Source organism: Suricata suricatta, chromosome 10 (genome assembly GCF_006229205.1).
Source record: "Suricata suricatta isolate VVHF042 chromosome 10, meerkat_22Aug2017_6uvM2_HiC, whole genome shotgun sequence".
In the NCBI taxonomy this organism is placed as follows: Eukaryota; Metazoa; Chordata; class Mammalia; order Carnivora; family Herpestidae; genus Suricata; species Suricata suricatta.
The window spans coordinates 34617791-34633077 of record NC_043709.1 but is presented as its reverse complement, the minus strand read 5'-3'; the positions used below and the strand labels follow the sequence as shown (position 1 = coordinate 34633077).

Below are 15287 nucleotides of genomic sequence, written 5' to 3'. Positions count from 1 at the left end.
GAACACAGCAGCCTGGCTATATAGCCTACCCAAATTGGTGGCAGTCCCCATGAATGTTTTTACTCCTTTTTTCTGTTTTTCCTCTTCATCAAATTCAACCATTTCTTGAGTACTTACTCTGCACACTGAGTAGCAGCCTTTTCCCTTATTAATCAAGAGCATTTACGACTTTGCTGAAAGGAATAAGAAAGGCTACTTTCAAGGTTTTGCCTTGAGCAACATTATCAAGATCCTTAGCTATCAAGATCTTGCTTATTTAATGTTACATGTAACATTTCCTCTGGGAATGCCAAATTATTGTAAACTAAGTTTGATATTAATTCTTGCCTTGGAGCTCTGTTGTTTTGCAAGATACTTAGGAGACAAAATTGGCAGGGGGTGGGGAAGGAAAAGAGTGTAAGGCAGGGTTGTCTCCTTGGTTGTATCTATTGGTTGGTTGGATTAATAGCTACCCTTCTACCCAGAGTCAGCAAGTTAGGAAATGTAATAGTTCAAAGAATGATTTGAACATATTAATTTAACTTCACTTTCTTTGGCTAATTCCCAGTGAAATTGTCCAAAAGATATATTAATGAGGACAATAAAATTGCTTATCACAAATGCAAAAAAAAAAAAAAAAAAAAAAAAAGGTCATTCCACCTAGATCAGACTAGATTGGGAGAGGCAAGGTCCTGGGGCTAGCCAACAAGGGACAAGTCTTTATCTTATTGGAACCTCAGAAGGCTTGAAATTTGAGAAATTTCAAACAGATCCAATTCAACTCCCAATAGTGGATGATGATCTTTCTCTGTAGAATCTGCAATTAGAAAGTTTTGAAATATATGATTTCAAATTGTCAGATCAGATAAGAATGACAAATCAGATGCATCCAAGTAAAGAGCCCTCACAAAAGCAGTGGGATTTACATTAAACCTGAGAGCCACTTAGAATATCTATAGTTCCTGTTACTAAGGTGATTCATAGAACACTATGGGGTGTAAAAGAATTAATGCTGTTTACCTAATCTGTAGGCCTTCCATCTTCAATAAACATAATAGGATTGTGCTTTTTTGCCTTCTTCCGAGTTGAACACCTTCGTGGATCTTATGTGAGTTGTTGAATGTGTATGAATACGAGTATGTCACTTTTGAGCCAAACCTATAAGAGTCCAGGCTTTTCGGCTTTTCCTTTTTCTGATTTGGAAATTGTGGAAATTGATCCTGAAATGACCAGAGGCAGACAAAACTCCCTACTCACCTGCACTGACTGAGTGAGTGAGGAAAAAGCTTTGTTATCTTATTTCACTAAGATTTAGGGTATGTTATGGCAGTTTTACCTAACCTATCCTAAGTGGTGCAGAAAATATCTGTGAAAATGAAATATATAGTTTGAAAGAGGAATAGTATGGCATTAGAAAAGATTATTGAGAGAGTAACAGGATCTCTGAGTTTATGACTGCAGTGGAGGCAATATATAATTGTTAGAGTGATTTTATTATTATTTTCTAAGTGTTACGTTTGAGAGTGAAAGAGAGAATGAGAGTGCACACAAATGTGAGGAGGGGAGGAGCGGAGAGAGAGAGAGGGAGAGAGAATCCCAAGCAGCCTCCGTGCTCTCAGCAAGGAGCCTGACGCAGAGCTCAAGCTCACCAACTGTAAGATCGTGACCTGACCTGAGATCCAAGAGTCAAACGCTTAGCTGACTGAGCCACCCTGGCACCCGATACTGATAAATTAAAAAGAAGTTACAGGTACATTTTCAGAACTTACATCAAAAGCACTAAAGACATCAGAATGATGACTAGAAGGATAAAAGATTGGAGGATGGATTGAGAACATTGTATACACACTCATAATTACATATATGTTAGTATAATTATATGTAGTATACAGATAGGTGTATATACCATATATAGTATATATGTGATATGTATATTGATAAGATACACAGTCCTATTTGTATATATGTAAAGATTGTGTATAGTTATATGCTATGTGTGTGTATATATAGTCATATTTAACATTTATACATATATATATAGTTCTGTCTGATTTTTGTATATATACATGTTAACATAAATAGAAACTTTCTGAAGTTGAGTGTAGAACACATTAGCAATTATCAACAAACAGAGGAAATTTCCAAGCTAGGATGAAGCCTTCTGTCATCATACTGAAAGCAAAACTGCTGAAAATAGATCTCCTCCTAAATTTGTCTTCATGTCTGGGTCCCACTTTTTAGTTACACACTAAAGAATTCTCTTTTGCTAGTTTAAGCAGAAGCAGGATTTATTAACATAGGTTTATAAAAGTGTCTATTTTCTAATCATAAAATAATATTGATTATTGAAGGAAAAAGAAGCAAGGTTTATTGAGAGAGTATTGTATAGCCTACAGGCTCTGTCTTGGGCTTGGAAGCACTCTACACAGACAGAAATAATGTGCAACCATCTAGCTTTCTCTGGGACTCAGCAACTTTTACACTCCTGAGCTCCATCACCATCACCTCAAGGCACCAACCAGAACAAACCTCACATTCATTAGATTGTCCTCCTGGGTGCGGCTGGCTCCTCATTAGGCTTACTGCTGACATCCATTCTCTTGTGGCTGTATCTGATTGGTGAAACGTGAGTTATGTGCCAGACTCGTGGCTACCAAAGAGGTGGAAGAGGGATTTTCTGTCTTCTACCATCTTGGGAAGGTTGGGTACACATAGCGGCTGATTACCAAATATATTTATAGTGAGGGTGATCACAGATATTGAGTGGCCTCACATAATGAATATTAACCATATGTGTTGACATTTTTAGTACTTCAAATAAAGGGAGAAGTACTGAATGCTTCCAGATGAGATCATTATTAAAACGGAGATTGGTTATCATCAAAGGAAAATATCAGAGGAATTTAAAATGTTAGAATTCAGTAGAGTTTTATCTAGAGAGTTGCAAGAAGAAAGTATTGAATCAATTATTCTGTTAGGAGCATTTTGTATGAATGAATTTATGCAGTCTTCTCCTAGAACTAGAAGCTAGAGAGAGTACAAAGATACGTGATACTGAAAGTCCAGAGGCACTAAAAACAAACTACTGATTCACAGCATTTAAAGTCTCCAGCAGAATTTTTTTTTAATCCACTTAACAGGGTAAGGGAAGAACAAAGGTAGCATTTATTTAAATATGTCCTATCTGCCTGGTACTGTATTTTGTATTTTATATCTGTCACTCTCTTAGTTATAATTGGACATATGTGAAGTAGACAACAGTATTCCATTTTATTTATGAAGATACTGAGGCTTTAAAAGAGTTCTTATCTCCCACAGTTGGTAAAGCTGGGATTTAAATTTAGTGTATTCTGGTCAAGTATAATACTGTTTTCACTGTGGCACGTTAGTTCCCTCATGTCTTTATAACTGGGTGACTATGTAGAGGCTGTGATTCTTGAATTTATTGTTGGAGAAAGGATTTATAGAGTAACAGGTTATCAAATGTATAAATCCTAAGTAGTAAGACCCTTCATATATTATTAAATTATCTCTTTATGATAAATTTTAGAAAAGTAAATTTACAGTCATAGTGAAAACTCCACATTTGTACTCTCAAAGAGAGTCTAAGTTTTTAGAATGGTGCAATGACTGACAAAGGACACACTTAAAGCTGAGCAAAGAATGAACTTCCCCGTTGTCCAGAACTAGGGCCCAGGTTATCACTGCTCCCTAAGGTAGTAAAAAAGCAAACCTGTACTGCACCAACTGGTTCCCAGTGCTTCCCTGATTTCTAACAAGCAGAGGGAGTATTTGATAAAGAATTGTTGTCTTTAAGTTTCTGTACTGGACACCATCTTATATGATTAAATAGGTTAAAAATAGAAAATTTAAATATACTAATTTCTTTATAAATTCCACTGGAAGTGACATAAAATTGAAAATTTTTAATTTATTTTTTTAATTTAATTTAATTTTTGTAAATAGTTTATTGTCAAATTGGTTTCCATATAACACCCAGTGCTCTTCCCCACAAGTGCCCCCCAACCCTCCCCCTCCAACCCTCATTTTCAGTATTCAGTAGTCTCTCAGGTTTTGCGTCCCTCTCTCTCCCCAACTCTCTTTCCCCCTACCCCTCCCCCTGGTCCTCCATTAGGTTTCACCTGTTTTCCTGTTAGACCTATGAGTGAAAACATATGGTATCTGTCCTTCTCAGCCTGACTTATTTTGCTTAGCATGACTCCCTCTAGGTCCATCCATTTTGCTACAAATGGCCAGATTTAATTCTTTCTCATTGCCATGTAAACTCCATTGTATATATATACAACATCTTCTTGATTCGTTCATCAGGTGATGGACATTTAGGCTCTTTCCATGATTTGGCTATTGTAGAAAGTGCCGCTGTGAACATTGGGGTACATGTGCCCCTATGCATCAGCACTTCTGTATCCCTTGGGTAAATCCCTAGCAGGGCTATTGCTGGGTCATAGGGGAGTTCATTATAGTTTTTTGAGGATCCGCCACACTGTTTTCCAGAGGGGCTGCACCAGGGGCTGTCAACACAGAGCTGGACACAGAGCTCAATACCACGAACCATGAGATCACGACCTGAGCTGAAATCAAGAGCCAGCCACTCAGCTGACTGGGCCATCCATGTACCCTTAAAACTGAAATTCTTAAGAAATAAAGGAACCAAATCAGATTATTCCTCAAAGTGAATAGGAAATGTACACACATGCACACACACACACACACACACACTGGAGGGGTTTTTTTTTTCAAAGCTCTCTTAGGCCTTTCTTCTTTAATACTCCCAAAACTATCAAAAACCCTTGAAAAGTCATTGTATTTTTGAATTATAAATTGTACTTTACTGCCAACTTTTGGTCCAGAGAGGGCTTATTTCAACTAGGTTGTGTAATGGGTTGTAATTTTTAAAGCAAAAGGCAGTGAGTGGCAGATGAGGTTGAAGGTTGCATCTTCCATCTTCCAACCCAGTGCCTCTCTAACATGAATGTGCACGTGAATCATCTGGGGATCTTGTTAAAATACGCATTCTGATTTAGTAAGTTTGGGAGGTGCCTGAGGCTTTACACTTCTAACAAGTCCCAGGTGGTACTTAGGATTGGTTCTTAGATCACCCCTGTAAGCAAGTTCTATCTTACCTGTCTTCTTTCCCCTCTCCCCAACTCCTTCTCCCCACCCAAGCATTATGACTTGAACCTAAGTTGTTATTTACTATAAAAGAAAATTATAACTGACAATGCCAATAAAGGTATTTCTCCTGTTTAATATTTCCAGTACATCTTATTATATGATCTTTCCAGACAGAGGCTTAACCTGTCCTTAGCAGCCCTGAACGATTTGAGGTCATGAAAGAATAAACTCAAACTCTCTTGGGGCATCAAGAAGTTTCTAATTCAGGAATCTTTTGTGAAATTACACCATTGGCCTAGTCTTTTCCATGATTACTGCTACATGTCTACTTTACCTCACCATCTTTTATGTTTAGAACGAGATGGATATCAACAGATTAAGTCGCTATTTTTGATGTCTTGACAGAGAAGTTTTCATTTAAGATGACTTGATTATCATAAACAGTATCTTCTAGGAGTTCCATTAGAAGAATCTTTTCTGCCTCACTGCTTTAGTATGTGTGTGATTCTGGTTTTGCTATTTTAAGATTTTCCACATATTTGTATGTCTTTGTTTATTTCAGTTCTACTTCTATTCCTGTTATACAACTTATCATTTAGAATTAAATTTTAGTGCTACTTTGAGTAACGTAAGCTACACTTCAGTTTATCTGGTGGCAAGAACCCAGGAAAACTCAACTACTTTTTCATTTACTTTGATGATGTGAGAAAAAACAGTTCTCTAGTTAGAAGGAGAAGAAATGGAGTACCTGGGTAGCTCAGTTGGTTAAGGGCCTGACTCTTAGTTTTGGCTCAGGTCATGATCTCACAGTTTGTGGTTTTGAGGCCACCTTTGGGCTCTGTGCTGACAATGTGGAGCCTGCTTGGGATTTCTCTCTCCCTCTCTCTTTGCCCCTCCCTGGCTTTCTCTCTCTCTCAAAAAATGAATAAAAATAAACATAAGAAAAGAAGAAGGAGGAGATGATTCTTCCTCAAGTTATCCTTGAGAATAATCACCAAGACTTTAATTATGTATTATCTTTTGTATGAGTCAGTGGTTATTATCCATATTACATGATTTTTAATTTAAAATGGACAGTTCACAGCTATCAATAATCATAGTCCTCTAAATGTTATTAGAGTTTTTATTTTTTATAATTTAAAGGAAGTAGTTTTGATTTAGCAACATTTAATTTTATAATTTTCACAGAATACATACAAATGTAGGCAATTATAAATGATTCTCTTAATCAGATTCCTCGTAAACATTTCATAGAGTATATTATGTTATTTCATAACATAATTGACTCCCAAATTTCTTTTATATAGCTTTTCTTTTAAGGATATTGGACCACTGGGACACCTGGGTGGCACAGAAATTTGAGCATCTGACTCTTGATTTTGGCTCAGGTCATGATTCCAGAGTCATGGGATCAAGTCCCACTTAGGGCTCTATGCTGATCATGGAACATGCTTAAGTTTCTTTTTCTTTATTTCTCTCTCTCTCTCCCCACCCTCACTCCCACCCCTCTGCCTGCCTCACATGCTCTCTCTCTTCTAAAATAAAATAATAATAATAATAATAGGTTATAAACCTGTGTTCCAAAAGATACTTTTCTATTATAACACTAGGGAGGGGAATCATGAAATATATTTCTATATTGTTTAACAGATATAAGTTTCAGAGTCCCATGTGCAAAATGGAATTCTTTAGTAATGACATTTATTTGTGACTCTCATTACTATTTCTTTTCACTCTGAGCCCACCTTTTCACAGATGGCATAAAAACTGATTTTAAAAACTTTTAAAAAATAGCCCAATCCAGTGAGATTTGGGGAATTCAGGGTTCAGTTCGTAGTCCAGTTTACAAATACTATCTAGGCTTTTTTTACTTCCTTACCTTTCCTGGCCCTGAGGGACCACAGATAATGTGAAGAGGGAAAGGGCTCTACATATATTATCATCAGGAATTGACAATGAGATAGGAGCCTTAGCTGAATCTCCAGTTAATACATCTCTTATTGGCATAGATGATAAGGGAGGGACATAACTTTATGTTAATTCTTAGGGGTGTCATGTTAGATGGGGGTAATGACCCACCTAGGCCCAATGTAGCTTCTTGAATGATTTTTATTAATCCTTATCTTATTTCTGATTTTTTAAAGTATGTTATGGTCAAAACACAGGGATGTCTGCATCTGGCCTGGGAGATTTGGCAGAACTAACTGCTTTTCCACTTTACCTACTTTCTGAGTCTTGTGCTTGGACACTTGGGAAACTTATGATTGCCCTCCATATGTAATTGTGACCCTTCTCTAAAAATGGGAGACTGTGGGGGTAGGGAAGTATGTATCCAACATTGTTCTTACTTTTCCTCATTCCTTATTTCTTTGCCTTTCCCCTGAGTTCCTCCTCTTCCCCCTTTTTGGGGTATATGAAACAAAACAGAAAAGTGCTTTTCATTCTGTTCTTAAAACTAAAACTATCATGTGCTCCTTTGGGCTTGGTGAAGTTCACTTCTATCAGTGTGGGAGGTGGCGATGGACAGGAAGTAAAACCTATAATTGCAAATGTCCTCCATATTCTCCCCTTTTCAGATCTCATCTTTTACACTTAAATCGTGTCTTTTAAACATTATAATCAAAAAGCATATCTTCTTTTCTTTGTATTTGAGATAGAAAATTTTGGAGTCATCTGTCACAGAACAATATTATCACATATTATTCTGCTACATATCAATGTATACAAAGATATCGGCATGAACCTGTGGTTCACATACTTAGCTGTAGAATCTATGACTCCCAGATCAGCCACTTATCAGCCATATAACCTTGGGGATGTTATCAACTTCTCTAAACTTCATTTTAAATGTGTGTAAAATGGGGATTGTAATAGCAGTTACTTCATGGTGTTGTTGGAACTTGGAATAATCAATTTCTGGTACTTTATAGGTGACACATAGGTAGAAGATTTAGAAATGTCCTGTCCTAGAGACAAAACAGTGAAGGAAGAAGGGGTACAGGTATTCAGGAAAAGTTATTCATCAGTTTCTTTAAATAGTTCTATCCCAACAGTCCTGGCAACCTGAGTTCTGTGGTTAGTCGTAACAATTCAGTGCCTGTGGTTCTTGACAATTCAAGGATCCCCTGGAGCAACTAGCAGAAGATTGCTAATTTCCTCAGTTTTCAAATGTTGGATAATGATTCAGTCATCTTTGCAATTAAGATTTATTAAGCATTCCCATGATGTTTCTTGCAGAGGTGAGTAAGAAATACAGCATACACTGTAAAGTGGACATTGGACAGTTCCTCATGAGTTTTCTCTCTCATCTAGAGAATAAAACAAGAATATAAATGAACCCACAGTGGGTAGAATTGGCATACTCTTTCCCCTATAGTCCTAGAGTGAAAATTAATTTTCACAGTTATGTGACAAATCTAATAAACTCTAATTTTTTTTCTATTTCATTAGAATATCATCAATTCTACTTATAGCTTAAGAATCTAAGACTTCTAAATTAGATATTTCTTTTGGGAATTAAACCACTAAAGACAAGAAGACTTGAAAAACTAACAACCACTTTTGGGGGAGAAAAACCTTTTTTTTTTTTCCAGTTGTGTTCATTGTTATTTTAAAGGCACATCATGTAGTGAATCCCTCAGTTTCTCTTTTGATCTTTATCTACCTGATGAATTTAAATGTCCATAAAGATAAATATTAATGGTTTCTATACTTCCCATATTAGAAATGTATTGGCTGGTTTTGCTTCAAAGTAACTTACTTCTTTGTAGTATTAAGTTACTCTAATTTCCTACCTCCCTGCCTTTTATTTTCCTCTGGAGAAAATCCTTCCAGGGCATGACCTAATGAATTCGGGTTCAGATTTCCAAATGATTTTGAACCAAAATGATTCTATAATTTGGTGGAGGGAACCTTCATTAAATACCCTAGCAAGGGAATTTTTACTGTTTCATACCAGACTAAAGTACATTTCTTGACATATTGAAATTGAACTTCAACATTTATGAGAATATAAATTGCAACAGCACATTGTAACTGTCATGAGTCGAGTAGAGCCTTAGGTCAAGGGTTTTTACTTTCTCTGTAACCCCATTAAAAATAGCAGTGTTTCTAATTATTTTTCCTTTAAAAATTAGAAAAATATGTCCTGGTCTCCAGAGAGATGTTATCTTCAGTTATTCCTATAATTTATATGGTTGCATAGGGTATGTCTTTATAGTTTTTATTTGCACTTGACCAAAGTGCAAATTCAATTTTATAGGCTAGTTGAGCCTTCTTTTTTAAAACCTGAATGTGATTTTCTAATTCAGAGCATTAATTTTTGTTTCTGCTCTTTATTCCTGACCCCTTTGCCATCTTCTCAGCCCAAAAGCTTTCCCAACTCTAATCCCACCAGTTTGGGTATTTATTTACTTTATATTCACTATAGTTAACATACAGTGTTATATTAGTTTCAAGTGTACAATACAATGATTAAACATTTCTGTATATTACTCAGTGCTCTTCAAAGTAAGTGGACTCTTAATCCCTTATCTATTTCACCCATCTCCCTACCCAGCTTCCATCTGGCAACCACCAGTTTGTTCTCTGTATTTAAGAGTCTGTGGTAGGATATGTTTTCACTCATAAGTGTAACAGGAGAGACTTAACAGAGGACCATAAGATTGGGGAAGGGGGAAAAAATAGTTGGGGAGAGGGAGGGAGGCAAACCATGAGAGACTCTTGAATACTGAGAACAAACTAAGGGCTTATGGGGGAGGGGGAGAGGAGAAGAGGGTGATGGGAATGGAGGAGGGCACTTGTGGGGATGAGCACTGGGTGTATATGGAAACCAAGCTGACAATAAACTATGAAAGAAAACAAACAAAGAGTCTGTATTAGAGGTGGCTTGAGTGGCTCATTTGGTTAAGTGTTCCACTCTCTTTTTTTGACTTGGGTCATGATCTCATGTTTTGTGAGTTTGAGCCCATGTCCAGCTCTCCACTGACAGTGCAGAACATTCTTGGAATTCTCTCTCCCCTTCTCTCTCTGCCCTTCCCCCTGCTTATACTCTTTCTCGCTCTCTCTCTGTCAAGGTAAATAAATAAACATTTTAAAAAAGAGTCTGTGAGGGGTTGTTTTACCTCTTTTTTCTTTGTTTTGTTTCTTAAATTCCATTCATCTTTCTCACTCTGGTTTATTTCACTTGGCATTTTACCCTCTAGATCCATCCGTGTTGTTGCAAATGACAAGATCTCATTCTTTTTTATGGCTGAGTATTATTCCATTACATTCCATCAGAAGCTTCTGAACAGTTTCAGAAGAGACTACACCAGTTTAACGTCAGACCCAAAGATGTTTATTACTACTGTTTACATCGTCAGTGTGCTATATGCATCATCTGAAATTGAATTTGACATTCATCTATAGCATTTCTTCAAATACAGTTACCAGATTACAGTGTGACAGCAAGAGCTTCTAGCTCTTATTACCTATCATCTTTAAGGTTTTCTGAAACAACATGACATGATTGAAAAACAAACTATGCTTTGATGGCCAATTGGCTAAGCTTCCTCAGAACCCTGACATTTGATTTCTCCTCCGAGAGACCCGCTGGCTGACCCTAGGGGTCTCCTTTGAATTGCAAGAATAGACAATGCATAAACTTACCAGCAAAATTCAGTGTATCTTATTGTACACGTCAACTGCACCACTTATGGTATTAGGTGTTAGTCAAGATGAACTGGCTATTTGAAGGGTGTGGGTACTACAGAATTCTCTGCAGGCTGGAGAACATAGCTTGAATCAGCAGTAGACAAGGTAGTCCCTGAAAGGTGAAGAAGTAGGACATGCAGTAGCAGCTGTTTACAGGAGGAGTCTGACCGAGAGATCGCTTATTGCTTCTACATTGTCAAAGAATTCTAGCCATTCTTCATCTTCTGTCTCTCATTCCGAAACGAAAGTCCCGAGCAAGAGCACACAGTTAGCTAAGACTATGTCATGTGCCTACCCTGCTACAGAGAGCCAGGAGAGGAAGAATCTGGACTTTTTTTTTTCTTTCCCTGTAGGCTACACACAATTCCCCTCCTAAATTGGAAAGAAAATGTATTTCTAGATGATATAAACCTTTATGGATATTTTGTTTTAAAAACTTGAGATTTTTCTGAGATACCATGTTGAAGATGGAGAATCCCAACCCGATAACATTATCTGTGTTAGATTAGAAAAGAAGAATAACATTTCTAATCCATAATATGTAAATTTACACTAATAATACCTACTGAATAGGATTATGTTGAAATACTATTTATAATGCCTTAAGACAATAAGTACATTGCCTGTGTTCAATTTAACGTACTTTTTCTGCTTAAGCAACTTAAGGTTTGATAGGTATGATTGTAATATTTTTAAAAGTTAATATTATCTTGCTGCATAATGATTCTGTTCACCTCTATGCAATTTTAAAATAAATGATATAGTTGTTATTTTTTTTTAAATCTTTAACAGGCAGGCTAGCCTCAATGAAGCAGCTGAGAAGTATTATGATCTGGCGGCCAGACTAAGACCTAATGTAAGTACTTGGCTAATGAGAAACGTTACTCAAAGGGATAGTTTCACGCATGTGATAGCTTTAGATAGAGAAGTCTCGTGATGCTGTGCTTTTTCTCTCTGATTTCTTATTCCTGATACTCACTAAATGGCTAATTCAACAATGAAATCTGCCGGTCTCCGGCCTCTTTCTTTTTACAGAGGCACAAATTGCTGTTTTCTATCCTGTGTAAAGCACCATACAGTTTTATCATTTGAATACAGGTTTTAGAATTATTAAATACTTCTGTCATCTGGTTGGCTTTTAAAATTAGTTCCTTGAAAGTGTTCTTGCTGCTGCAGTGTTTAATACCTAAGGACTTCCTAACATTATAAGCTTTTTTTGATCTTTACATACACTCAAACCTCAGACCATGCCTCTTTCCTATTCCGTGGTCCTCATTTCTAATAACTGTACTTGTCAACTTTATCAAGTATGTTTTTATTAGAATTTTTCCCTGAGTAGTCACACTTCCATAAAGTGGGATGGATATAAATTAGATCATTACTATTGAAATAGAGTAACCATTTATGAGGAAATAAGAACTGGTTTTATATCTGTCTTCTAAGCCCTTTTTTATTCGCCGCACATCACTGACCTCCAGCGCGTTGCTTTTATTCTCATATACCCTGCTCTGCATCTCCCTCCAACACTAAAACCTCCCCTTACTCTCCAGATCTAGACTATCTATTGAGAAATGTAATTTTGAAACAGCAATGAAAGTGCATGTGTGATGTGACTACAAATAGTGGGATAAGCCTCATTTTTATACAGTAACTCATTCGTTGGGCAAACAGCTATAGAGTGCCTGCTTTGTGATAGGATACAGAGATTTGATTTCATTCCCTAAAAGACTACATAATGTAGCAGAGAAGATGGAACATAATCAACTAGTTGAAATACAATGTGGCAGTTCCTAAGCAGAGGTATATATAGTCCTGTGGGAGCACCAAAGAGGAGGATTACTATTCCCTGAATGCTACCACAGAGGGAGTACCTTTTACTTTTTTTCAGCAGATACAACCACATGTAATCTTAGCCTTCAATATCCATGTCCCCAGTTTTATTAATTATGAGGTACTTTAAGAATCAGTGAGCTCTTTGCAACAGAAGAAAATAATTTAGTAGTTGTAAGGGCAAGAACAATAACAGATGAAATTTATTAAACTCTGATTATGTGTCAGGCATCGTGATAAGTACTTCATTCATTTCTTACAACAACCCACAGATACATCTGTGGTCCCCATTCTGCTGAAGCTCAGAGAAATTAGTAACTCACTGAGTATCACAGCTGATAAGTAGGATCCCATTATAACCCAGGGCACTCTGTGCCTAAGAGAAAGCTTGCTGGAAAAATGCATTTATGTCTTAGGAAATGCAAACCAAAAGACTAGGAAACCAAAAAAAAAAAAAAAAAAAAAATAGTGATTTTCTCAATTATGTATTCAGTAAATATTTACTGAGTACCTGTTAGTGCCAAGCACTATTCCAGGCACTGAAAGCACAGCAATGGACAAAATTGACCAGAGTTCCTGCCCATTAGAAGCTTACAATTTAGGCTGAGGAGATGAAGCAGAAAACTTAGTAAATATGGCACCAGATAGTGATAAATGTTCTGGAGAAAAATGGAGCAAGAAAAGGAAGTTAGGAGGTACATGGAGAGACAGGCAGGAGGCAAAGCTTTGTGAATGCCTGAGATGCTATTGTTGTTATTATTTTCTTGATGTTTACTTATTTTTGAGAGAGAGAGAGAGAGAGAGCGCGTGAGCAGTGAAGGGGCAGAGAAAGAGGGAGACACAGGCTCTGAGCTGTCAGCACAGAGCGCTTTGCAGGGCTCAAACTCATGAACTTTGAGATCATGACTGAGCCCAAGTCAGCTGCTTAATCAGCTGAGCCACCCAGGCATCTCTATATAGCACTTCTAAGGGGTGAATATGAAATCTTGAGTTATAACTTCAATTGAAGATGAGAATCAGGACTTTTTGTTTTTCCTTTCTTTGTTGTTCACTTCATAAGGATTAATATAATGCCCACAATTACATAAAAATGATGATGGTAAGTTCAACCTTTACACATTGAGTATCAGTCACTTTTATTTTGGTTAAGTAGTTGATCAAATGGTCCCCTTCAGCACATTATAATGGATTAATGAGAAAAGAGCTATCTGAGCTATCTGACCTGACCTAAAAAAATGAAAAAGATGCTGAGGCATCCCAGATTTAAGCAGACTCATGAGCTTGTTTATTTTAAATGGCCAGCCAAATCATAAAATCAATATTTAATCTCCCAACTTAAAGCCATTTTTCCTGAAACCCCAAAAAGTTTCTTCATGAACATGCTACAGACTGTTTTTGAAAAATGCATTTATTCAAATGCTGTTTCCTTTATCTGGTAGCAATAAGTTAAGTTTTATGGATTCAGATAGAATAGGAAGTTCAAGCTTAACATTAAGTAAATGATGTTATAGTTGTAGGTCAACAGATGTGGTCTTCCCCTAATCTGTTTTCTGAATTGTGTTTTGGTTTTCTGTATGTAATCTAGGTAAGATGCCACTATGGCAAGACTGATAAAGACATTGGCAATAATATATAAGTTTGTGTTCTGAACCAAGGAGACCTATTAAAACAATAGTCCACATAATGATTTATTAGCGGTTGGCATCTGATCCAAATTAAGGCATCCATTTAACATTTATCTTGACCATAGCTGTTATTCTCTTTGTCCTGAAAACATTCTATGTTATTTCTGTGCTTTGACTTAATAAATTTCAGTTCCCTGCTTATAAGAGGACATGGTAAACAGACCTCCATTCCCCTTCTCTATAAGTGGTTTCACTGTCTTTTCTATTTTTCTTGTCTACACAGTAATCTAATCTTATTTTTCAAAGGGCATTTTCTTCTGTTGTTTGAATGTCCAACTATAACAATCAGTGGCTGTATGCAGGGGACCCTGTGGGCGTTTTAGGAATGCTCATGTCAGATCATGAGTGTACAGAGTAAAATATGTAGCTGCAACCCTGTGTCCTGCCACTACTATCATCATATTAAAAAGATTGTGATCTTTGTGGGATGTATTTCTCTCTAAATAAAACACCTATTCCGTTTCTTCAGTATGTTCCAGGATGAATTTCTTTATTCGCTTCTATTCTACAGAAGCCATATATTTTTTTCCTACAATTGGCTTTAAAATTGTTAACTGATTTCTTGGGATGTTTTATGTACAGAGAATCCAGTGATCAAGTTATAAATTAATAAAAGTGTAAATTAGCAGGCACACACGATTTTGTGTTAAATTATGATATTGTCTCTTCATCGGAGATACTCAGTGCATTGTCATTTACTAGAGTGTACAGTTACATTTTGTTACCAAAACAGCACGATTAAATTTTTTTAATCCTACTTACTTGATTTTGAGGGCAGTAGGAGGGAATAATCTAAAATTAAACCTCATACTACATTAAAACATTTTTATAATGGGGAAACTCTTTACCAAACTAGCCATTTTAAGTTTTTCCACTCTTAGTTTTTCATTTGTGTAAATAAAACTGATCTCTGTGTGCAGGTTACTTTAAAAAGACAACCCTGTGTCTTCTCTCTCATTTATG

The 15287-nt window shown here is 36.5% G+C and overlaps 1 protein-coding gene across 1 annotated transcript in view; it reads left to right on the top strand.

Annotated features, from left to right (window-relative positions):
• TMTC2 (transmembrane O-mannosyltransferase targeting cadherins 2) overlaps positions 1-15287 on the top strand; it is a 400088-nt gene that overhangs the window by 331260 nt on the left and 53541 nt on the right. The window contains exon 11 of the mRNA XM_029955395.1: positions 11602-11665. Within this exon, the coding sequence (XP_029811255.1) occupies positions 11602-11665 (64 nt within the window). The remainder of the gene's footprint in view (positions 1-11601; positions 11666-15287) is intronic.